The 25,273-nt window shown below is 39.8% G+C and overlaps 1 protein-coding gene across 2 annotated transcripts in view; it reads left to right on the forward strand.

Annotated features, from left to right (window-relative positions):
* Window positions 1-25,273, forward strand: part of HSD17B4 (hydroxysteroid 17-beta dehydrogenase 4) — a 135,437-nt gene that overhangs the window by 105,550 nt on the left and 4,614 nt on the right. For both annotated transcript variants that reach the window (XM_001378174.5, XM_016423750.2), the window contains exons 16-22: window positions 572-675; window positions 7,269-7,334; window positions 16,263-16,332; window positions 17,432-17,538; window positions 18,107-18,193; window positions 21,074-21,163; window positions 22,063-22,201. In XM_001378174.5, the coding sequence (XP_001378211.3) occupies window positions 572-675; window positions 7,269-7,334; window positions 16,263-16,332; window positions 17,432-17,538; window positions 18,107-18,193; window positions 21,074-21,163; window positions 22,063-22,201 (663 nt within the window). The remainder of the gene's footprint in view (window positions 1-571; window positions 676-7,268; window positions 7,335-16,262; window positions 16,333-17,431; window positions 17,539-18,106; window positions 18,194-21,073; window positions 21,164-22,062; window positions 22,202-25,273) is intronic.

Raw genomic sequence — 25,273 nt, forward strand, 5'->3', positions numbered from 1 at the left:
CATTTCTTATGTGCACAGTCCACTACTGAAAAATATTGGACTTTTCTGAACAGAGAAATGGAGGATGTAGTAGAGAGAGTACTAGAATTGAAAATGGAAAAGCCTGAATTTGAACCCTGGCTCTGCTACTTACAAATTGGACATAGACATATCAAATAGCATCTGTGGCTTTCAATATGCTCAACAACTAGATAAAAATACCCGTAGTACCTACTTCACAGTTGTAAAGTTCAAATGAGACAATGTAGTTCAAGTGCTTTTATTTTAATATGACCATTAACAACTGTTATTATTATGAAATCATTAAAACTTGTTACCAGAACTTGGAAATCTCTTATTACAAAACTCTTCAGAACATGGAAAATTTTATTTGTTGAAAATTTTCATAGAATCAGAGTTATGATAGGACTAGAGAGAACCTTAGCGATCATCTCCTCTAGTTCCCTTATTTTACAAATAAGGAAACTGAAGCCTAGACAGCTAAAGGGACTTGATCGTGAACATATAGATAGTCTTGATCAGGTAGTTGCATCCTTGATTAGTAACTTATTTTGCTTTTTTTTTTTTTAAGTCTATTCTTACAGTGGGAAAGAACTCATATGCTTCAATCAGTTCACTGTCTTTGTTGTTGGTTCTGGAGGGTTTGGTGGAAAGAAGACATCCGATAAAGCCAAGGTAAGTGTAAGTTTTACTTGTGAAAACCATGTATAATCCAGTTAAGTGTTTGTGGTAAATTCATAGGCTTAAGAAATTATTTTTTCAGACACCACATTGGGCTGATATTTACTTTTCAGATGAACTGTTTTAAAAAAAGACTTGTTGAATAAGTTATAATGTAGCCATTATTGCTGTATGTTTAAATTATGTGCCAGAGTGAATTATCTTTCAGCGTGTTAGTACCATCTAACGCAAAGATAAAAGCTTGGAGTCTCAGCATTGCAAGAGGCAGCCGAGGCCATTTCATCCAACTTATACCTGAAAATGCATCTCTTGGACACCATCAGTAATACGTGGTCATTCAACCTGTGCTGGAAGCCCTGTAGGGAGGAACCTGCTATCTCTGAGTCAGCTGTACCTTGAAGCTTTAGGAAGCTTTTTATTCTCTCAATCTCTCATCTCTAGGGATGGGGGGATAACCAGTGCCAAGGCCCTGAGAGGGTAGATGGAGTGTTTTGTGTGAGGAACAGGGAGAAGAGCATTTTTGCTAATATAATCCAAATATTACCCGCTTTGTTTTGGCTGCTATTCATTCCTCTCTTCATGTAGCTTACTAAGCTGTAGCGTTTTTTGAATGTTATACCGTATTGTTGACTCATATTGAGGTTCTAATCCTCTGAGAGCTCCATCCATCCACACAGAAACTTGTCCTATAATTGAGAGATTATTTAAAGAATACACAATTCATTACCCCTATTAGATTGTCATTTTCATGATGTCGGAATTTGTGTTCTATTCTAATCTGCATTTTCTACAGTGTCTGGCTTCTGTCATTTACAGTACACATTATATTACATGATACGTAGTAGGCACTTCACAGTCCTTTAAAACACTAAAAGGCATTAAAACATTTTTTAAAAAAGTTCATCAAGATGAACTGAGAACCTTCACTGGATTCTATTTTCTAGAAGCTGCGTAATTTCCACTGCTTTCACAATTCTTCTTTTAGTGTGGAAAACGAATCCACTGAGGAGGTTACATGTGTTCAAATCCACACTATGTGAAGTTATAATTATGTGAAATGTAGAAATTGTCCCAGCTCAATGGGAATATGCAGTGTGAACCCGGGAAATGGAGTCACTTCATGGACTTCAGTTGTCTGACTAATCAGGACCTAGCTGCAGTAGGGTATGGAGCCCCTGCAACCTTAGATGCTCACTATTTGTTGAGTGGATATTCTCTAATTCAGAGTGAAGAAAACATTACTGAAAGCAGTCAAAGAAATATTTGTCAAGAAATATTCCAAGCACAGTTCTTGTTTCAGTCTAGTGATTATTCACAGACCTATTTTTAATTCTCTCCTAGTGAAGATCACCTTATTAGATATTAGCTGAATGACAAGGCACTATGTTAAATGCCATTGAATCACAAACATCATGCGGTACTGTATGTTATTTATTTTTTTCTAATTATCTACAAGGATTCTTTCCTTTTAGGATTTAGTGCGACACTTTTTTTTTTTTAAACCCTCACCTCCACCTTGGAGTCAATACTGTGCATTGGTTCCAAGGCAGGAGAGTGGTAAGGGCTAGGCCATGGGGGTTAAGTGACTTGTCCAGGGTCACTCAGCTGGGAAGTATCTGAGGCCAGGTTTGAACCCAGGACCTCCCCTCTCTAGGCCTGGCTCTCCATCTACTGAGCTACCCAGCTGCCCCCTAGTTGGACACTTCTGCCTGAGTAAGGGATCTTATTTTCACCCTGGGCTTTTTAATAATTCAACAGATGATTCTCATTGGTGACTTTCTTTGTACTCAGATAAAATGGGTGATGCCACTTCAGAGTTGTGTTTAAATTCTTGTTAAGGAAGGCAGCAAATTATATTGTGCTAATTAATGAAATCATTATACAAAAGAGCCATTGCCATGCCTTGAATGGTCAGCTATTTAGGGGGCTTCCTGGCTTGGATAATTTTTAAGAAAACCAGAGTCCTAGGAAAACATAACCAAAAGGCTTTCACAACTTTATTGAAAAAAGACATGATTTTTTTTTTTTTTTTGCAGTTAGTGTAAAAACATAAATCTGTGGAGCTATCAGATCATGGTCACGGAATATGGTTTTGAGAAACAGATTATTTTTTTGTTGTTAAAAACGAGAATGCAACATACTTTTTTCTTTTGAAGTCTTATATTAGAAAAGTTCTTTTCTTGCTTATTCTTCTTAGCCTTTACTTAGGCATATTTTAGTTTAACCTGATGGCTATGTGCTTTGTACTCAGATAGCTTAGAATTAATTTCTCATGTTGGCTTCTCTATCTCTGATGGAAATGATAATAATATGAAAGTAGGCAATACTTTATTGTTCGAGTATAACCTGCCTTTCTAATAAATATGCTCAGAAGGAAAAAAATTATGACAGAAACTCTCCTTACATTTCTTTAGCATTTTTTTCTAAAACCCTACCTTCCACCTTAGAATAAATACTGTGTATTGGTTCCAAGGCAGAAGAGCAGTAAGGGCTAGGCAATGGAGGTCAAGTGACTTGCCCAGGGTCACACAGCTAGGAAGTGTCTGAGGCCAGGTTTGAACCTAGGACCTCCTGTCTCTAGACCTCTGAGTCACCCAGCTGCTCCCTCTTTAGCATTTTAAAAAGTATTTTCTTCACAACTGTGTGAGGTGGATAATGCATGTAATATTCCCCTTTTTCAGATTAAGAAATTAAATGACTTTCCAAAGGTCCTGGTGCTAAGTGGTCTTCTACTTTTCATTTGAAGATTCTCAGTGGTGTTAATGAGCCTGCTGAACTTGGGGCACCCCCCTTCTACCTGTTCTTCACCCCTTAAATCTTTTGGGGTTCCAAGGCTTTTATGATCTTTGGCCTTGGTTTTAGCATCAAAGCTGAATCCACAAAATAACTATATAGATTTGCTCCAGAGACAGAAGTGGAAATAATAAGAATATGAACTCCAGGATAATTCTGAGCTCAATAACTTAATATATGGCATAAGGTATTGGTCATACACATTGGCTTAGTCATTAGGGGTATCCTTAATTCAGATACACATCTATCACCTATGAATTCTAGATAATTAAAAAAATATGACTTGGGGGCAGCTGGGTAGCTCAGTGGATTGAGAGCCAGACCTAGAGACGGGAGGTCCTAGGTTCAAATCTGGCCTCAGACACTTCTCAGCTGTGTGACCCTGGGCAAGTCACTTGACCCCCATTGCCTACCCTTACCACTCTTCTGCCTTGGAGCCAATACACAGTATTGACTCCAAGACGGAAGGTGAGGGTTTTAAAAAAAAAATATGACTTACCTGTAATCATCCTAAATATACGGCATGGAAGTATTCCTATGAAGATGGCGCTGGACTACATCTTGACGGTCTGCTTATATTAAAAAGACTTCTTAACTCCTAGTGTAGAGAGGAGAGGAAGATGAAGTTGAAGAGAGCTGGAGGAAAGAGCCAGGTCTCTGCCACTTGAAGAGTAGTCCTGGATCAGCAGGCAGGGTTAGTAGAGGACCCCAAGTTCCTGAGCCATTAGAAGGGAAAGCAAGGAGAAACAGCTCTTGGGATTTCTTCCTAGCTTCTAGTTTCTTCTCATTTCTAGAGATAATGGTAGGAAGAGAACGACTGTCAAGGGAAAAGGAAAGGGAGTGAAGCCAGGTTGCTGCCCCCCTTCCTGGGAGAGTGACAGTAGGGAATTCTGATCGTCTGCCTAATATTTCAGGTTAAACTAGGTCCCACGATGAGTCTCGTCCCTTAGAGTGAATGCAGTGCTTCTCTGTATTAGAAACAATGTCTGTTCAAAGTAAAACTCTTCAAGTAGGCATCCCTTTGGAAGGGCATCAATCAGACAGCCACCAAGTATGTTTTAAGTGCCTGCTGTGTCAGGAATGGTGTTAAGAGCCCAAGATACAAGTATACAGCAAATAAAACAGTCTCCATGGAAATATTCTAATCAAGGTGTCCGTAAACACACACATAAATACCTACAAAATAAAAATAAGGAGAACAACTACAAGTAAAAATGAAGTACTTACGTACAAAGCAGTATGAGATGAAAGGCATTTGTGACTGGGAATTAGGAAGGTGGTGCTTGCGCTGCTGGATCTGGAAGGAGTGATGGAGTCTGTGAGGGAGAGGGAAGTGGGGAGGAATTCCAGAATTGGGGATGGTCATTGCAAAGGTATGGAGATGTGAAATGGGAGTGTTCAGTGAGAAGAACAGAAAATGCCAATTGGTATAGACTGAAGACTGTCATAAGGGGAGTGACTTCCAGGGAGCCTTAAAAGATAATCATGGCGGCAGGTTGTGAAAAGCTTTGATGGGTAGCCAGAGGGATTTTTAACTTTTAAAGCTAAAAATGTATTCATAGAATTTGAATTATTGGATTATTGAATTAGAGGAGTCATGTGGTCAGATTATGCTTAAGGAAAATCACTTGTGGCAGTATGTAGGCTTGTTTGGAGTGGGGAGAGGCTGAGATTGAAAGATCAGTAAGGAAGTCAGTGCAGTAATCTAGGCACGAGGTAATGATGGTCTGAACCAAAGTGGTGGCTGGGTGAGAGAAAGGGTTGGATGTGAGATGTTATAAAGGCAGAAATGGAAAGATTTGGCAATTGATTGTATTTGTGGGGTGAAGGAGAAAAAGGATTCCATAATAATGCCAAGGCTACAAATCTGGGAGACTGGAGAACAGGGGTATCTTTGTCAGAAATAGAAAAGTTTAGAAACAGGGTTTTGGGGAAAAGATCACAAGTTCTCATTTATACAGGTTGATATACAGTTTAGAATGATTATTTCTAAACAAACTGAGGCCTGCCTCCCCCGTCTCCCCAGCCCCCACAGGGACCTAATTGTTGGATTAAGAGAATTCTGCTCTTTGTGATAGGAAGCTGCCATCAGGGAACATGCATGAATGTTCCTGTTCTGGTAGAAGCTAAGCAGGGGCTTGGAAGGGAGTCTCTTCTACTGCCCTTATCCCCATTTAAATGACTAGGAGTGTCAGTTGTTCGCTATGACATTGCAAGGGCCTGTGGAGCTGAGGATATTGCCTAATGGTTGGTGGGAAACCTATTCCCTCCTGAAGGAGACAGTTCTTCTTAGACTGCTTTAATTGTTAGAAGTTCCTCTTTATAGCTAGCGAGAATGATGATGTCTGGTAACAGCTTCAGGTAGACTAGAATATTTGTCAGATGCTTTTCTGAAATCCAGATGTGCCAGATTTATTTACCAGTTAAACTGGTCCATCTTGGATGCAGCAAAATATATCTTTGAATCTAATTTCCAGTTATTTGCTTCACTGATTATATTTGTGTGTTCTGAAAAGGTTTTTTCCTACCTACTTTGCCTTTGGGCTGCTGAGATTCTTTCCTTTGCCCAGTGCACGTCTTAGTTTGCACCAGTTTTCCCATTTCTAAAATGAAGGGACTATTTTTGGTGACCTGTAAGTTTCCTTATAGTTTTAAACCTACCATCCTGTGGTTCTAAAAACCTCTGCTATTTCTGCTGCATATTACCTCAGTATATTCTGAATGTATAAAGGGCCACAGTGGGTCAAATGAGCAGAAATTTACCTGTAAATACTGAACCCTGGAAAAGGACAGAGACAAAAGGCTATTCTGTACATTGAGAAGTTGGAATGAGAAATAAGAAAATCAACAGTTTGAGGTCAGGTAAGGGAAAAGTTTCTTAGAATTCATCACCAGTAAGGTAAGTTCCCTTAGATTTTTAGGGCTAGTCTCCCGCCTTCTCTCTCTCTCCCAGCTCCCCCAGTTCATCCTGAGGAATTAGAGCTTAGAGTTATGGGTAGTTCCTACTCATTTCCACCCTTCTTGAATTGAAAGCTGTTGTGGCAAATAGTGGAAAACACTTATCTTTAGCATAATCCTTCTAGTTAGTGTCTACCTAAGACAATTTAAACTATTATATATGCATATGTATACAACTCTGGTGACTTGTGATTTCTGTGTTATAGAGAGCTCTTAGTAAGGAAACTTCCTCTTCCATTTCCAGTCAGAACCTGCTCAGCAATTTATAGCCCCAGAAAGTTACCCAAGGATCCTGAGGTTAAGTAAGGTGCCCAGGGTCATACCAGTACTGACCTCACTAGGTGGGATTACTCTCATCTGATTTTTAGCCCTTTATTATATATCTTTTTATTTTTATTATTTATAATTATTTTAATTTAATTTGTATTCTTTATTATTAAATTTTATTTAATTATTTAATATTTATAATTTTAGATAAATATTATGAACATTGTTGCAAAGAATATGACTTTATGCTCTTAAAATTATATGTAGATCTGTTATTGTTTAATTTTTTTTTGCCCAGAGTTATAATATCGTTAGTGAATAGAGCTTATGATGTTGAAATTCCTATCAGAGAAACAGAATTTTGTTCTGTAATTTATAATTTTAGAGACTTGCCAGAGGCACTGCAAGAAGGGTAAGGGCCAGCAACCATCATCACAGGGGTTTGAACCCAGGTTTGCCTGACTCCAAAGCCAGTTCACTATCCACTACACTGTGTTGTCTCTCTTTTTTGACATATTGCATTAAGATGTAAAAATTCATAACATTTGGTGTTGTTTTTTTTCTTTCAGGTAACTGTGCCACCACCAAAGAGACCACCTGATGCCATACTTACAGATACCACCTCACTCAATCAGGTAAGATTTCATTGTAGGGACATGAACATTGATATTACTTGTTTCAGCTTCTTGATGAGTTTTTGCACTTTTCCCCTCTCCCTAAGAAGTGTAGTGTTGTACTCTTTATTAGACCTTTCTCATATTTCTTCAAATCTACTGGTGTGAGGAAACTAATAACCATTAGCCTGGCTGCCTGCCCCAGCCAACATATTAATTTCTTTCCTTGACTTTTTTTGGTAGATCCATTGGTAGATCCACTTCCATTCACTTGCTGCCGCTTAAGCCCTTGATTCTTTGCACTATGCTTTCTACTCCTTTCACTGTATGAAAACTGCTTTTTTGAACATCACCAGTGATGTCCTTGTGGTTTGAGCTAGTGTCCTTCGCTTTAGCCTTATTTTCCTAAGCAAGGGTTTCTTTAAGACCTCTTGGTGTCTTGAACCCCTTTGGCAGTCTAGGGAAGCTTGGGGACCTTTTTGCAAAATAATATTTTTAAATGCATAATATAAAATACATAGAATTATAAAGGAAACCCATTATATTGAAATACATTTATGCTTAAAAAATTTACAGACTCCTGGTTAAGAACCCTTTCTCTAAACTTACTACAGTCAATACTGTGGTCGATTATGTTCAAGAAGAATTTTTCTCCTTTGCTGGCTCACCTTCTCCCTCTTGCCACCTACTTGTGGGAGTTCTTGAGACTCCTTTGACTCTGTTCTTTTTCTGAAATTCTTTTTCCTTAGGGATTACTTTTGGTGCCCCTTCAGCCATCAGCTCTCTGGTGAAAATGACCACTTTATAGCCCCAATTTTATTTTCTCATCTGAGTTCCAGGCCCTTGTTTCTGACTCTCCATCAGTTATTTCCATGCAACATGTCTAAATCTGAGTTCGTCCTCTTTTTTTTTTCTAACAAGAAGTTTCTCCTTTCTGTTTTTCTGTCTTTGTTAATGGAACCACCACCATTCCCCCATTTTCTTAGCTTGAATTATCTATTTCTTTTTTCTCATTTGTTCCTTATTTCTAGATTATGATGCCTCTTGATTTTTCTTTTAAAATATCTCTTAAAAAAACTACACATAACATAAGCTCACCATTTTAAATACAATAACCCTTTAAATTTTTTTTGTATATTGAAATATTTATATCTGTATTTGTAATGAAAAAGGAAATTTAAAAAATTAATTCACTTCATCACTTATGGGAAGACTGTCTCTTCATTCTTCCCCTTCCTCTCTAGTCTAAATTCTGTCCTGACTTTTTTCTCCTACAAATTTTTCATTCTTTTCTTCTTTTCAAAGCCAATAAATCAAGCAAGCATTCATTAAGCCAGCATCATTCTTAGACTTTCTTAAACAACGTATCACTCTTCTCTTCCAAAATATTTACTCATTCTTTATTTGCATTGTCAGAACTTCTCTGCCTGGTTTTCCTCTTAATTGCCATTATTTTTCAACGTGAGCAATTTCTGCTAGTTAACCCAACTGCTTTACTGTTCTTTGGACATGTCATTTTTATTCCTCCCTCAAAGCCTTTCCCTTTCCCCAGATTGCCGTAACTAGGAGTGCCTTTTCTTTGCCTCTTCACCTCGCTAAACTCTGCCCATCTGCCAAGTCCTGCTCTATTACATCTTAAGGTGGTGAAAGCTTTATAATTGCTTTGTTATAGATGAGGAAGGTGAAGTTCAGAGAGAACATGCAGCCTATCCACAGACACAAAATTAATGTCAGCATTAGGCAGGAAACAAGCATTTATATAGTGCCTACTGCATGCCAGGCACTGTGCTAAATGCCTTACAAATAGTTCATTTCATGCTCACAACTACTCTAGGAAGTAGGTGCTAATACAATACCACTCCCGTTTTACAGACAGAGGCAACACAGGCAAACAGGCTAGATGACTTGCCCAGGACTCCGGGTTAATAAGTGTCTGAGGCCAGATTTAATCTCAGTTCTTCCTGATTTCAGGTGTTAACATTGTGCCACTTGGCTGTCTCAAGTCTTAATGAATGCTTGTTGATTGATTTATTCATTTGAAATAATCAAAATATCTACATAATTATATGTAAAATTATAAACCATGATTTATGTTTGACCTGAGAATATGAATGATCTATTTTGCTGATGCACATTGATCAGTTTATAGGCTGTGTATAGCATATGGTTTGAATATTAGATTTGGAGTCAGGAAAACTTGGATTTAATTTCTGCCCTAGCTTCTAGCCATGCAATCATGGGCAGTTTACTTAATGTCTCTCAAGTTTACCGTCGTGGAGATGACTTACGTAAAGCTTTTTGTGAACCTTGGAACGCTATATAAACGCTAGATATAGTTATTGTTGTTATTATAGTTTATTATTAAATCAAAATTCATCTAATTGCCAAGAAATCAAATAATTTAAAAATTTGGATACTTAAAAGTAGGATGCCTTTTTTTTTCTGCAAACATTTTTCAGGAAATGGTTCCCAGCATAGCCATATCTGTAGTTATTTTAAACTCATTGAAAATTGGGATTATTGTTTCATTCTTTTTACTTCCCAGTGCCTAGCTCAGTGCTAGGCTCAAGAGACACATAATAATAAATAATTACTGATTGCTTCACTAAATTGTGCTTCCTGATGATGAAGTGTTGTCTCCACCAATGCATAGTTATCTCTGTGAAATGAGATCATGGACACATTTAGTTCCAAGTCCTAAAAACATCAAATGTTTTATTTTAATAAGCACCAAATCTATTTCACAAATTATGGAAATTTTTATTGTTGTTATAGATTACTCCTGTTGTGTTTATTTTATTAGAACCATGATTTCATTGGTATAGGAAACTCCTAATTAGGAAACTACCTCTATTGAGATGGATTGGTCCTTGCTTTGTAATTTATATTCCAAGAATGTTGTGGAGTAGTATGCATCAGAGGCCAGACTTGAGGACTTGAATCCAGATTTTTCTGAATCTGAGGCCAGCTCTCTTTCCTCTCTGCCAGGGGTGCCTCTCAGAGGTCTGTGTCGTTTTAGGATACTCCTTTCCTTCCAAGTGTCAACTGTTTCAGGTCAATAAATGGAAATAAATTTGGACAAAGTGTTCCAGGTGAAGTTATTATCCACCCCCTGTGAGCTAGTTACCCCACTGTTCTTCATAGGACTCTCCATGCTCTCCTGCTTTTCTTTAGAGATTATTTAGCTCAGCTCTTTTATTTTGTAGATCAGGAAACTGAAGTCCAGAAAAGTTAAGTAAGACTTGTCAAATGTCAGAGCTGGGATTTAAACCCAATTTTTCTGATTCAAAATCGAGTGCTCTTTGTTCTGTCAGACATTATTCTTTGTTGCTTTTCGGGTGAATGAGAGTTATCAGGCCCTCCAGGAACTAATCTTAGACCCCAAAATGGCCCCTGGTAAAACTTGGAAATTGACCAAGCTCTCTTAGCTGTCTTCTGTTACTAGTCTTCTCTCTCTCCTTGTAGTAGGCAACTAGTGCTTAATGCTGTCCGTAACCTCCCACTACAGAGACTTGGCATTCCCTCTCCATCTCCATGTCTTTCCTGTCTCCTTTGTTCAGATCTCATCACGCTCTGCTCTTTGTGAATCCAATAAACGAATATTCTATAAATTATTAATGACTGACAAAAGCTTAATGTAATACCCTTTCCAGGTAAGACATTTGCATTTTAATAGAGACTTTGTGGAAGTGATGTTGTAACTCAAAGAAATGACTCCAGTGTTAATTTCAGGCACTACAGCTGACCCATAGAAGAAATAGTTCCAGGCTGAAGTTCTTTCCCACCATCCTTTAAGACACAATTGAAGTTCGGGGCTTGGGCTCTCATGGATCATTTCCTGTAGTTTTTTCTTTACCCCGTACACTGGTGAAATGACAACTCTGAATGGCAAGTTAGCAAAAGAGGGATTGATTATCTCATTTGTTGCTTTATCCCTTTTGGAATTAAAGTCTTTATTTTTGTGCAGTCTTTGGTTTGACTCTACATATGATTGTGTTAAAGCTAGTAGAGTAATTACATCCCTCAGCAAAAATAGTTGAAATCCATTTGTCTACATTTTTACTTCTGAATTTTCTTTTGCTGAGTGTAAAACTTATTTAAGCTTCATAGAACTTGGCAAGCATGACTTGTATGTAAAGAAACCGTGTCAGCAGGTAGGCAATACTGATAGAGTGTAGTAAAAATCATAGGTAAGGGAGGAAAAAAAGGTAAAATACCAATGTTACCTTTCTCTCCGTCTTGTATTCACTTCTGGGAAGCAGAGACATTGACTCTTACTTCAAAGGAACAAGACACTGTCTCCTGCCTCAGAGCCTCCTCTGTGGCTGTCCCCCACACATGGGCCAGGAGGCTGGAGGAGGCTTGTTTCTTAATGGAAACAATGAAGTGCTTCTCTGAAAGATCTACTGAAGCCACAAAGGAAGGCCTGGCAAGGAAAGAAGCAGATCCATTTGGAGCTTTGAAGATTCTTTAATGCAGCCAGAGGATTAGCATGCAGAGAACACTGTTATGCTTCCGAGATTATGTAGTGAGTGAGCACCTAATAACAACAGCAAATGACTCTGCGAGTTCATTACATTTTGTGGTGTTACTTCTGAGATGTGTCAATTTTACATTTTCAGGATGTTAGGCCTGTTGACAGCTAGAAATACAATTTTCTAGGCCAAGAGGAATAAGGATGATAATAAATTGCATTATTTTTTCCTGACTGAATGAAACAGTTGAAGGGAAAAGACAGCTTTACATTATTTTACTACCTATTTCTTAAGCTTTCAGCTCTGGGTTCTTCTTTTCATCCCTCACTATGTCTTAACAATTTCTTTAGGTACATGCATTTATTCTTTTTGTTTAAAAAATCATGGGCTATTTTTAAACATTAATTTTATTAGGGTGCTAAAGAGAAAAAATATTTCCCTAATCCATTTTAATTTACCATTTACATTTAGAAAATATTAAGGAAATCTCAACAAACATGTATCCCAAGGTTATGTTGAAGTAGATGAATGCACTATTGTATGTCATTAAAAAGGGGCTGAATGGTTTCCGTGTTTATAATTTCACACACTCTATGGAAGCCACATTTTTCTCAAAAATTACTTCCTTTTCCAGTTGGGTAAGAATATTTTTTAGAATTTGTTTGGCATAATTATGAAAAATTATGCTAATGTAATTTAAAAGAATATTTTTGCTTTTAGGCACAATATAAGGAAATACTAATAATACCAGTATGAAAATTGTGGCAGTTAAATAGAATATTTTCAGATATGAAGTAAAAATGCAATGTAGTCGTAAGAGCACTAGCTTTGAAGTCAGAGGAGCTTAGGCTTGAATCTAGTCCTTGTTAGTAATTGTGTGACTTTAAACAAAGTCACTTCATTTTCTGGGCAGGCATCTTTTCCTTTATCTATAAAATGAAGGAATTGGACTAGCTATCTAAAGGCCCTCCCTTGTCTAAGACCTAGAAATTTATCCTAATTTTGTACCTTTCAATTTATCTTAAAAAGCCAAAAACTTGAGGTACAGTGAGACAGACAGGGAGTAGTGGAGGAATTTATTTTTTAAATGCTATTTTGAATTTTTTTCAGAAAATTCTTTGTTACTTTACAGGTTACTTAATATTAAAGTTTGGCAGATGATATTTCTATTTTTTTCTTTAAGAACACATGTAGTACATGCGCTTAGGGTACCTCCAAAATATTCAAAATTGATCGCCCTTGCCTTCTGTTGTTTCTCATCTCCCCAAAAGAACACCAGCATCTGGTTTTGGAATACACACTGGGTTCTACCTAAAAGTTAGATTCTCACATATATCAAACAAAATAATTCAAAAGGAAAGTAAAGAAAAATTTTAGAGCGTCATCGATTTTATGAATGATTTTTTATGGACTTGTTCTTATTTAGCTTTCTTAGTAAGATATCACTTTTTTTGGACAGAATTGGTGTTTTTTAGACAATCCTGAATCATTTAATAGTATATAAAGTTGGCATTATGTATTGGTTTTCGAAATCCTTTCATTCCATCATCCTTCTGCAGAGCTCTGCGATTTCACAAACTCCTGGGCTAAACCATTGCTTGGGAAGATGAGAAAAAGGGAACCCCCTAAAAAGGAACTTTATTTTGTTTTGTTCTGAAGCATAGAAGTCCTGAGAGTGGTGTTGGAGGGCATGGGAGCACCAGAATGTGGAACTCTGGGCGTGGAGTAGGAGGGGGGAAAGTGGGTGGAATTGAGGAGGCCCCGATATGTTTTTAATCCCTAGTTCTGGGCTTCCCGTGCCGTCGGAACACTTCCCGGCCGAGAGCCGGCCTATATCCTCGGGGCCCTGAACCATGGAGTACTCTCTTTTTGGTCCCGTAACATGAACTGAATGGCGCCCTCTTGGACTCCCCCTTCATCACTCTTCCTGTCCGATGCATCTCTAGCCCTTTCCAGGGGCTGGTGGCTGTTCGGCCCTTTTTTGGCCCCTTCTCATTGAATGCACGGATCATTAGGGTCCTGGACTACTAGGCAGTGCCGTGGATCAAGGGCCGGGCTGGCGGAAGCTCGGCTCGTCTTCCTGAGGCCCCGTGGGGCCCCGGACACGCCGTAGCTCTCTCTGCCTCCGTTCCCTCCTCCGTACAGCGAGCAGCACACGAAAGCGTGATGCCGCGCCGTTGTTTTTGCCAAGGAAGCCTCACACGGGTCCCAAAGAGTAGGCCGCGCCCGAAGGACCGAGCGAGCCCTGGCGCCTTCCGACTTGTTTTTGCTCGCGCCCTGCCTCAGACCGTGCCGCACACCTGGCAGAGGGTCGCTGGGGAGGCCGCCGCTCGCTCCCCGGCCCTGGCAGGTGACCCCGACTCTTCCTTTGCTCGAGGCCGCGCTTTGGCTCGCGTCCCCCGTACTCTGCGCCGCTCGGGCGCGGCGTCTTTCGCGCTGGACCGTCTCGCGACCCCTCCTCTGCTGCCTGAACCTGCTTCAGTTTCTTGGCCCTTCAGACTCCGCTTCGTTGGCTCTTCTGTCCGGACGGGCCCAGGGGCCAAACTTCCCCATCGGAGACCCTGCAGGGAGCGCCCAGGCCCGTCCCTTCCGTGCGATGCCTGGAGGCAGGCCTAAGGAACGACACGCTCCTGGACAGGCACGTTGCCTGCTTCCCAGCGCCGCCGCCAGTTGTGTGTGCGTCAAACCTTCGCTTGCTGCCTTAGAGTGACACAAAAGATACAAAGAAGACGGGAAGTGTCGCGCGGAGGCCGAAGAGCAGCAGGGCTGGGCAGGGGGCTCACCCAGCTGGGCAGTGTCTGAATTTGAACCCAGGACCTCTCCTCGCCAGGCCTGCTCCTCTATGCATTGGGTCACTCACCTAAAATGTATTGTCAGCAGCCGAAATGAGGCAGCCCTTGGATTAGTATCAGTTCTTAGCTCTCCAAACATCCGCTCTAAATGGGAAGACTGTACTTGTCTATCAGAGCACCCAGCGTCCTTCAAAGACCAGGCCCAGGGCCATTTCCTGCAGGAGAGGCCTGGCCTGATTGGCCTCCCTCACCCTGGGCCCTTCCCCAGGGAGTTCTCCGCCTCCATTTGGCATTCACTTTTCTCAGTGCACGTTGTTTCCCGTGGAATGTAGGGTCCTCGGGAGCTTGTTCTTGCCCTTGTAGCTCCGCCCCTCACGGGTGATGGGCCCTGCTGCTTAGGGGGGTTAATTATGAGAAAACAGATGGACAGTGTTTAGAGACCTTATCTTGGAGTTACAAGTACCCGAGTTCAAATCCTACCTCAGCACACACTAATAGTGTGATCCTGGGCAAGTCACTCACCTCTCAGCTTCAGGTTACTTTTTGTGGAATGAGGGGCTCGGACTCTAGGGGCCTTTTCAGCCCTGTGATGACTAGGCCGTTCTCCTCTCGTTCTCCAGTTCTTTTTCTTTCCTACCTCTGATCTGTACATTCTTCTTGAACTCGGTATACTAGAGTCAGTATTTTTTGGAATGGAAAAAAGAACTGGATGCGCTTTGCATTTATATAAAGAAAGTCCTTTATATTCATTCTCATTTAGTCTTTATGACAGCCACATGAGACAGGGCGAGGGTTACTACTTTGTACAGCTGGGGATACTGAGGCTCAGAGAGGACATCTCTTTGCCCCAAGTCACACGACTGCCACAAGGACTAAAGTCCAGCCTTTTTTCATACGCTGTGAAAGAAAGCATCCTCTTAGTAATGTTAGAGAACGAGAAAGAAAGGATTGTAAATAGAGGAGGCTGAATTCTTTCACTCCGTGTCTTTATTTCACAGGCCCCATTGGCCTGAATGTCTCTGGCCGTAAGAAAATCAGCGTTTATAAAGAGCGTTTTGTTATTTATCTCCATAAGCCTTGGAAGGTTCACTTAAAGTATCGCATTAACTTAGTATGAATTTTATGCCATTTTTCAAATCAACAAAAACATTTATCCCGTTTTCAAAAGAAATTTTTTTTAAACTTTCAACCCTTCTGTCTTGGAGTCAATCCTGGGTGTTGGCTCTGAGGCAGAAGAGAGGCGAGGGCTAGACAAGGGGGTCAAGTGACTTGCCCAGGGTCACCCAGCTGGGAAGTGTCTGAGGCCTTGAACCCAGGACCTCCCGCCTCTAGGCCTGGCTCTCCATCCACTGAGCCACCCCGCTGCCCCCATTTCCACATTTTAAAAGAGGAGTGCCTCTGGCGCCCAGAGAGCTCAATCATGCACCTAGACCGTGTGTAATTCTTGATGCCTTTCCCCATCTTTTAAACATTTTTTCTGTGGTTCAGACAATCTCACGGGTGCTATCTTCTTTATATTTAACTTGTCTGTTGCAACTTTAAGCCTAGAAGCTTATTTTTAGGACTAGGATGTAGTCAGTATTTCACCATTTCTGCTCCTTTTTCTTATTCTTTGTTTGGGGTGCCGTTTCTTTTAAGAGACTATGAACTGCTAGTTCGTTTTACATTTCCTTTTTCCACAGGCTGTCCTATATCGGCTCAGTGGAGACTGGAATCCTTTACACATCGATCCTAGCTTTGCCAGTCTCGGAGGTAAGTCTGCGTTTAATTTTACTGTTGGGAAAAAAATGGTGTTTTAGAAGTCACTTGTGGTTGAAAATGGGAGCGAGATGTGATCAGCCCCTCTGCTACACGCTCATATAAAGGACATGGAAGCCTTTTTTAAAAGTCAAGTGAAAAACGAGAGCGAGCGCCCATATCTTCAAGGGAAAGCTTTCTCGGAGAGGCCTATCATATGCTCTTACCTGGAACATCGATCACGTGCCGTCATTCATAGACGATGCCCTCCATGAAGAAACGCTAACACACATTTGCTCCGCGTGATTTGAGTGCCTGGGATAGAGCGGGCACGGTGGGACGTTCTAGGGATAGGAATGAGGCGACTGAAGTTTGGCAGGCTGGCTGGACCCCCAGGCAAAAGCTCTCCAAGTTGATAGGACTTCCCATCGCTTGTACTCCCCGTGACCCCCTCATCTTTGAGTACCTTGGAGCGCCTCCGTCCATGCTCCCCGTAGAACCACACCACAGTGGGATTTAGCGGAGCACCGCGACCCGAGCCTTCTGCTTTTGTCTTTTCCTTTTAGTCTGTATTTGCAGGAAGCGCCGCCCTCGAGAAGGCGGGCCTAAGAAGTCCGGCTTTTGTGCTTCTCCGCTACCTGCCTAGAACCAGAGTGATCTGTTTAGTCAGCACTTTAGCTGCAGTTCCTCCGGTGACTAGGTATGGGAAGGCCTTCTGTAGTACCGGAGTTCTCAATGAAGTCTTTCCTGTTTCCTTTCCCCGTCCCCTTTGGCCTCGAGCTGAATGCTCCATCGGCGAGTATTTCATTCTGTTGATATCCTTAGAATGGCAAGAGAAAGCCAAGAGTGTCCTTAGCTGTAGAACTGGCGCCTGAGAACAAGAACAGCAGAGGCTCGAGAGGCGTCTATTTATCATGATTTGGGTCATCACAGGGGATACTCCTGTCGGCAAAGTCTGGTGCTGCTCTGGAAGGTTGGGTTTCAAAAATGTTTTTTAGAACAATGAAATTAAAAATATTTAGGAAACCGTATGCATATATCTGAAACACAGATAGTGTGCTCACACTTAATATTTGATGTCTATTTTAAGATGAGCTTTCTTTTTTTTCCACAGGCTTTGAAAAACCCATATTACATGGCCTTTGCTCGTTTGGATATGCAGCCAGGCATATTTTACAGCAATTTGGAAATAATGATGTGTCTAGATTCAGAGCAATTAAGGTACCTTTTTGGTAGTTCCTTTTAAGTTCCTTGTTTATACAATCATTTGAACAATCCTTCATTTGATCATTATTTTTAGAATATAAAAGGAGTTCTAGTGATTTCACTCCAAAATGTGAAGTCATTATAGTATTCTACACATGGCTGATTTTAGATTTGATGACCAACATTTTTATTTTCATACTTGATAAAGGTCTGTATGTAAGAAATCAGTTTACAGTGATGTTATCTCCAAATTAAGAATTCAGTTATCCTTTATCAAATAAATTGACATGATTTTGTATATTTAATGAAATAAAATGAAAGAGGCATTTCTACATACTTTGCCACACCCTAAGGACTATGAGGTTTTTCTATCTTTTCCATCTGTGTTGTTGTCTCCATTAAAATGTGAGCTCCCTGAGATCAGGGATTGCTTGACTTTCTCTTTGTATTCCCATTGTTTAGCACAGTGCTCTGTACATAGTAAGGACTTAATGAAAGCTTTGTTTATTCATTCATTTATTAGGAGTAATGGAAATTTATATTTAAAGAGACACTTGAAAGCAGGGTGTTTTTTGTTTTTTAGGCCCGTTTTGCAAAACCAGTATATCCAGGCCAAACTCTACTAACAGAAATGTGGAAGGAAGGAAACAGAATTCACTTTCAGACTAAAGTAAGTATAATGGTATTATATAAATAGATTTAGTAAAAACCAAACTGTGTGATATATTTTATATTTTCAAAATTTTAATTTCAGTTGTTTGTCAATACCACATTCCTCACATTTAGGGTTGTTATTGTAGAAATTGGATTTATTCCACTTTTATAATGATTTTTAAATAATTTGGTACTAAATTTAACTTAACTTAAATTTAGTAATACTAAAATTAAATAATATATATAGCATTAATCAGTTAAAGATAATTATTTTATATAAATGAAATTTTTGAGTTGATTTTAACTTTTTAAAGGTAAAAAGAATACATGATTTTGTACTGCAACCTTAGTGATGTAGCAATTAAAATTATTTCGAGAGACTAAATTTTCTTAATTTTAAAATAATTTATTAATTATTAGTCAAGGCATCCTGATTATAGTTAAATGACTCTCTTGACCATCATAAGACAAATGGAAACTCCTTGGCCCAGGTACATACATTTTTGGGAGCTCATTATTCAGACCCTTCCTTACATATCCCAAGCTGTCTTTAATTGGTGATAGCTTATTAAGAGGTGGCCCTTCCCCCAAACTGACAGGTAAGGTTTTGCACATCTGCAGGAAAAGTATTATAGAACTTCTCCTGTTAGTCCAAGTCTTTGAAAAGATCACATTCCTCAGAACAAAGAATGAAGAAAATCTTCTTCATAGACAGTGGAGCTCTGGCTCAGGAATTCTCCTTAATATAATATCCAGGACCCTCATATAAAAAAATACAGTATCTAAAAATAAATTCTCGCAATTATCTTGTCTTTGACTTAATTTAGCCTTCTTGGGTCAGCACACTCAATAGCAGAACAATTCTGTGAGCCATTTCAACCTTTACTTTTGCTTAAACTAGTCAACAGAGCCTTGCTACTGCTTGCTGTCTCCTGCAGTTAAAAAAAGGTTAGCAATTTTTTTTTTGGTGGGAGGAGGTTAATACGTCTTCCTCCATTGCTGTTACACAAAATATTTTTCCGTCTCCCTGGAATGCCTTGTCGTTTCCCTTACTCATACGCTCCCTGCCATTAGGGTTCAGCTCACATTTAGCTTCTCTTCTGAAATCTGTCTCTTGCCTAAGAAAGGGTAAACGGACTAAGATCCGAAGTGGAAGAGATCAAATCTTCTGTGATGCTGAGCCGTGGGACAGAGCTTGTGCAAGGCAGAGAGCAAAGACTGGAAAAAACCACACGTGATCTGTCTCTGTCTCTGTACACGTGCCCAATGGATAAAGAAGTGCGCATGTTGGTGTTTATGTTTTTCATGAAAAAAGACACTTCTATTCAGTATTCATATGTGTGTGCGTGTACATACATGCATATGTTACACCTAGGTGTATGTGTATAAACGTATAGAGACATACACACGTACCTGAACATAAATACATATTCTAGTGTGTGTATGTGTGTATGGATGTGTGATTTCTCTAAATATCCAGAAATTATACTGGTTAAGTATTGTACTGGTAACAAACCCTGCTTTAGCCTGAAGCCTTTACATGGCTTTTCGTTCTACCCTAGATTTTCTTATTTAATATATGTTTTGCTTCCCAGGGAAATAGGAGTTTTCCCCTATTCCTATACTTTGAGTACCTGCATTGGGGATGGTGGAATTTAGCATCACTGGGGGAGAAGAGAACAATTAATCCATATATGAACCTAGAGATAGAGGGTGGGAGGGAAAATGCCTTCTCTCATCCTAAGATTCCTGGTTCATTCTCTGGAAAACTCGTGCCCTTACCAGCCACCCATCTCCCTAAACAAATAACCAAAGAACAAACCTCCCAAAATAATGGGCCCTTTCTTGTGTCTTAGAAAATGCTTAAGCTTCTTAAGGTGAACTGAGAGTTCGAGGCTAAGTCAATGAAGAATTTTACTACCAAATACTCCAGGGAAGAAGAGAAGCCAAATTATTAAAAGGCATCTACTGTTCCAGAAGACTTTGAAATTATCCTTTTCCTTCCAAGTGGAGGAACTTAAGGATATTAGGTGGGAATTGAAGGGAGTGGGCATGCTCTCCCCTCCTCAAGCTGTGAAATAGAGACACTTGGTATAGAAACTGTCAAAAATTTTGTCTTTGAAAAAATATGCTTCCTGCTATAAAGCTTCCTCGGAGAAATTTCTTTGGAAACATTTCTTTTTACTACTAGGTAAAATGAAAGAATTTTCTTACCCTATTGAAGGTTGACTTGATCTTGCTGGATGTACAGCACACCAGACTGTCTTTATAATGACTCTTGGGAAACATTTCGAGTAGGTGTCAGTATTCAAATATAAGTTGTTTGGTCTTATGTCAAAAACTTAGCCAGAAAACTGATTTTATTCCTATAATTTATGCACATGGTATAGTATAACCAGAAATTAAAATGAGCTTGCCTATTTCTTGTAAAAGTTAATAGCATGGATGGTTTCAGGTAAAGTGAATGCTATTCTATAAAAGAGTATTTCTTCTATGAATATATTAATAACTTAACACTAGACATTTTTGTTCATTTAGGGACTTAATTTGCATAATGTGTATATTTCATATTTGAAGCAGGAAGTAGGAGAGCTTTTTAAAAAAGTCTTTATACCCCAGATGTTACTATTTACAACCTCCTCCTTGCATTTTTAATACACATTAAATGTGAGGAGGACCATATTCAATTTTAATGTCCATTAGATCACTTAATTTTCATGATTATTTGTTTTTTGGGACTTTTTGCAGAAATTTCTTTTTTTCACTCTGATTTCTTTTCCTCTGTAAGATGAAGAGAGATTTGCTTTATATGATTTGGTGGTGCTATGCAAGAAATTATGTATTGATTTTTGATGTGATCAAAATAAATTTGCGTCTCCTTTTTGTCACATTTCAGGTCCAAGAAACTGGAGACATTGTCCTCTCAAATGCATATGTGGATCTTGTGCCAACCTCTGATGTTCTCTCAACTAAGGTTTCTTCTAAGGTATTTTAACAGGATAGTTAGTCACAGATTGAGTTTTTAATTGGTGAATTTCAGATAAACTATGAACACTGAGAAGAAAGATGAAATTAAATAAGTATGGGACGGTATAGGTAGTGCATTAGTGACTTGTTGCCAATAAAGTATCATCTAATCGAATTTTAAAAATCAAGCAAAATCAGTGATGAACTAATAGCAACCAGTATATTGCTGGCTTAAAAGTTTAATTCCATTGTCTATTGGGTATTTTGGAGAAGTTGGGAAATAATCAGACATGCAATAGAAAATTTTTATGTTCCTGTGCAATTAACTGAATTTTTGCTGTCTAGAGAGATTTTCAGGCAAATATTTGATAGGAAAATACATTTGGAAGATGGAAACTTTGTACACAGTTTATGGTGAGGTGAAATTCCTTTGTGCTTAAGAAAAGGTCGGAGTATTTTCCCTCAGTGTACTCACTGCAGTGAAAGCCAATTTTTACCTCTTTCCTCCTTTTCTTACGATTCTCCTTATACAGTCCACTCCTATGTACTTATTCAGATCCAACTCATTGGTCAAAGCCAGTTTTCCCCACAGCGCCTTCTCAGATTACCCTAACCGAGGTTGAACTACCATGTTGTTGCCCTCCTGTCGCCTTTGTTCATTGCTCTCTTCGTTTGGTGCTCGAGTACGTGGTGTTCTTTATGTTTGCACACCTTGACGGACTGTGTCTGTAACCTCTTGAAAACGACCAGGACTCCGATTACAGCACCTCATCCACGCATGATCATGGCTCGGTCATGGTCTTAGGGCGTGTGGGTGCTCGATGCGCGCTCGCGGGCGCTCTTGGCGGAGGGCCACGAGTTGTACCGTCGCGGTGCTTCCCGAGCCTTCCGGGCTCAATTTCCTGTATCACTTGCTAGGACGGAACGCTCCAGAGCACCCTTGTTTTTGAGGAAATCGGCCGTCGCATCAAGGACGTGGGAAAGGAACTGGTGAAGAAGGTCAATGCCGTGTTTCAGTGGAACATCACCAAGCACGGACAGACTGCAGCACAATGGAGTAAGTTACGCGAACCATTGCATTGGGGTATTCAGAGCAGAGATGACTCATTTCAATTGTATGTCTTTAAGGTGGACTTAGCTTTCCTACAGCTCAGCCACATGAGACCTGTGTTAGGGGGCAGCGGGGTGGCTCAGTGGATGGAGAGGCAGGCGTACAGACGGGAGGTCCTGGGTTCAAATCTGACCTTAGACCCTGCCTAGCTATGGGACCCCCATTGCCTAGCCCTTACCTCTCTTCTGCCTTAGAACCAACACACTCTATTGATTCTAAGATGGAAGGTGAGGATTAAAAAAAGAAAGTCCTGTGTTAGTGCCCACAAAGACATAGAAAGGATGAGAAAGACATTTGACTTCTTTGTAAATATTTGACTGTAGAAGTAGGTATCCAGACTTAAGCTACACTTCAAAGCCAGCTTTGGTTACGTACCTGCGTCATACAAAGCCCTGAAATTGGTGCTCTTGGAACGTTTTCTTTTACGTACCTTTCTTGGACAGATGTTCAGCTAAAATGTTCAGCATTGAACGTAACGCTGTGTTCAGTTCCTGCTATCATTTTCATTCCAAAGTCCCGGATATTCGGAGCAGAGGCCCTTCGATGCGGACGATGCTCCTCTGAGTGTCAAGTGAGAGGGCCTTTACTCCCCTTTAGGCAAAGCATCTGCTTATCTATTTCTAGCTGCTATTAACGTGAAAAACAAGCAGGATCTTTGGGGCTCGGAATAACAAAGCAGAAAGCCGTGCTTGATACGAGACGATGCTAACAAGTCGACAGGAAATTAAACTGCCACTGCCTGGGAGTAACCCCATTACTAGAGAGGCCTACAAGGGTCACCGATGCCAGCAGAGCAGAAAGCATGCCTGGGGATATGGCCAAAACCGAGGTTCCCCGTGTGGTTCTGTGGTTGGACCTGGCTCTGTTGAAACTTGGCATTATTGGGGTTAGCGATCTCTGGAGACGAGGTCTCACGTTTATAATAATTACTAAATAAACTAAACGCGGGTTAGAGAAAGAAGGAAAAGGCCTCTTGGCACACGGGCCGCCGGGAGCCGGGTCCAAGAAGGCCTTCTTGATTTGAACATTCTAGCCAGAGAGCTACTTCCCTTACGGACCCAAAGGGGTACTTCCGGTGATGTTCCTCTTCTGAGTGCCTTTAATTTGGCGACCGTCTCTCCGAGCCTGGAGGCCTCTGGAGGCTGCCAGAACTATCCATCTTATCCCGGATCTTAAGGGCGGGGTCAGAGAATGGACTGCTTTCAAACTCAGTATCAAACTTTCTCCGTGAAATCCAAAGCTGATTTTAGCGTGCCAAGAAAGTAAAGGGGCCATTCATTTATTTGTAACCTGAGTTTATTTTAGCATCTAATTTTGATAGAATTCTTAAGATAAAGAGAGTTTGCCGGACTTAGAGTCCGGAGAGACGCGGGTTTGAAAATGTGCAGCAGTGTGGCCATGACCAAGGCCACACAACTTCTGGTTTTTGTTTGGTTTAAGGCGATAGGTATTGGCAAAAAGGAGGCAAAATCATCTCAATTTGCAGATGACATAATGGCTTTCTTAGTAAACCAGAAACGAATCAATTAATCAACAAACATTTTTTTCTTCTAATTTTGGTTGCATTGGTTTTGTTTATACAAAATATTTTTAATTTGATATAATCAAAGTCATTCGTGTTACATTTTGCAATATTCTCTATCTCTTGCATGGTCTTAAATTCCTTCCTTTCCCACAGATCTGACAGGTATACTATTCTATGTTCATCTAATTTATTTATAATTTTACTCTTTATATTTAAGTCATATTTTGAATTTATCTTGGTATAAGGTGTAAGATGTTGCTCTAAATCTAATTTTTCCCATACTGTTTTCCCGTTTTCCCAGCAGTTTTTGTCAAATAGTGAGTTCTTGCCACAAAAGCTGGGGTCTTTGGGTTTATCGGACACTAGCTTCTTGAGGTCATTTACCTCTAGTCTATTCCATTGGTCCACCCTTCTGCCTCTTAGCCAGTACCATATTGTTTTGATGACCACTGCTTTATGGTATAATTTGAGATCTTGTAATGCTGGCTCCCTTCCTTCACATTTTTTCCCATTATTTCCCTTGATATTCTTGATCTTTTGTTCTTCCAGATGAACTTTGTTATAATTTTTTCTAATTCTATAAAAAAGTTTTTTGGTAGTTTGGTAGGTATGGTACTGAATAAGTAGATTAATTTGGATAGGACTGTTATTTTTATGATATTAGCTCATCCTACCCAGGAGCAACTAATGTTTATCTAATTGCTTAGATCTTGTTTTAATTGTGTGAAAAGGATTTTATAGTTTTGTTGAGCTTTTTGTTTTGAAGAGCTTTCTATATTTGATTGTCTCACCTGTCTTCACAAACAACCTGTTAAGGTAGGTGCTAATATTATTCCTAATTTTCAAATAAGGAAATCGAGGCTAAGAAAGATTTAAAAAGAAGCAAAGGAAGAGAACATGCTTCTATTAAGAAGCTGGTATGCCAAGCACTGTGCTGAGCACTCTACAAACATGATCTCATGTGATCCTCCCTGGGAGGTAGTTATTATCTCTAGAATCTGAGCCACAGAGAAGTGAAGGACTTTGCTCATGGTCACAGAGCTAGAAAGCGATAGCCTTGAACCTGGAAGTTCTTCCCGATTCCAGGCCCAGGGCTCTATTCACTGTATTGCCTTGCTTTCTAGATGACTTGCCAGCTATGGCAATATTTTAACTTAGGATTTCCTCGTGCTCGGTCCAGGATAATCTGTACAACCCAGCTGCCTTCGCAAAGTATGTTCTAGAATATATTTTTTTTTTTGAGACCAACCAGTGAAACTACCTGCAGTTTACATTTCATAAAAGACTATTTTGTCAGGGTGTCTGGCTTTGATAAATGGAATTCTGAAATTGCTTTGAGCAATTGCTGAATATGCAAAGAACAATTTCTAATTAAGGTTTTGTGTGCTGTTTTAAAAAAGTATTTTAGACATCTACTTGGGCTTCTAAAATCGGTATGTTGGACTGAATATGTTCCCTTTTTGAATACCTGAGCAGGAAGAGGATGCAGAGTC

The sequence above is a fragment of the Monodelphis domestica genome, chromosome 7 (genome assembly GCF_027887165.1).
Source record: "Monodelphis domestica isolate mMonDom1 chromosome 7, mMonDom1.pri, whole genome shotgun sequence".
Lineage (NCBI taxonomy): Eukaryota > Metazoa > Chordata > Mammalia > Didelphimorphia > Didelphidae > Monodelphis > Monodelphis domestica.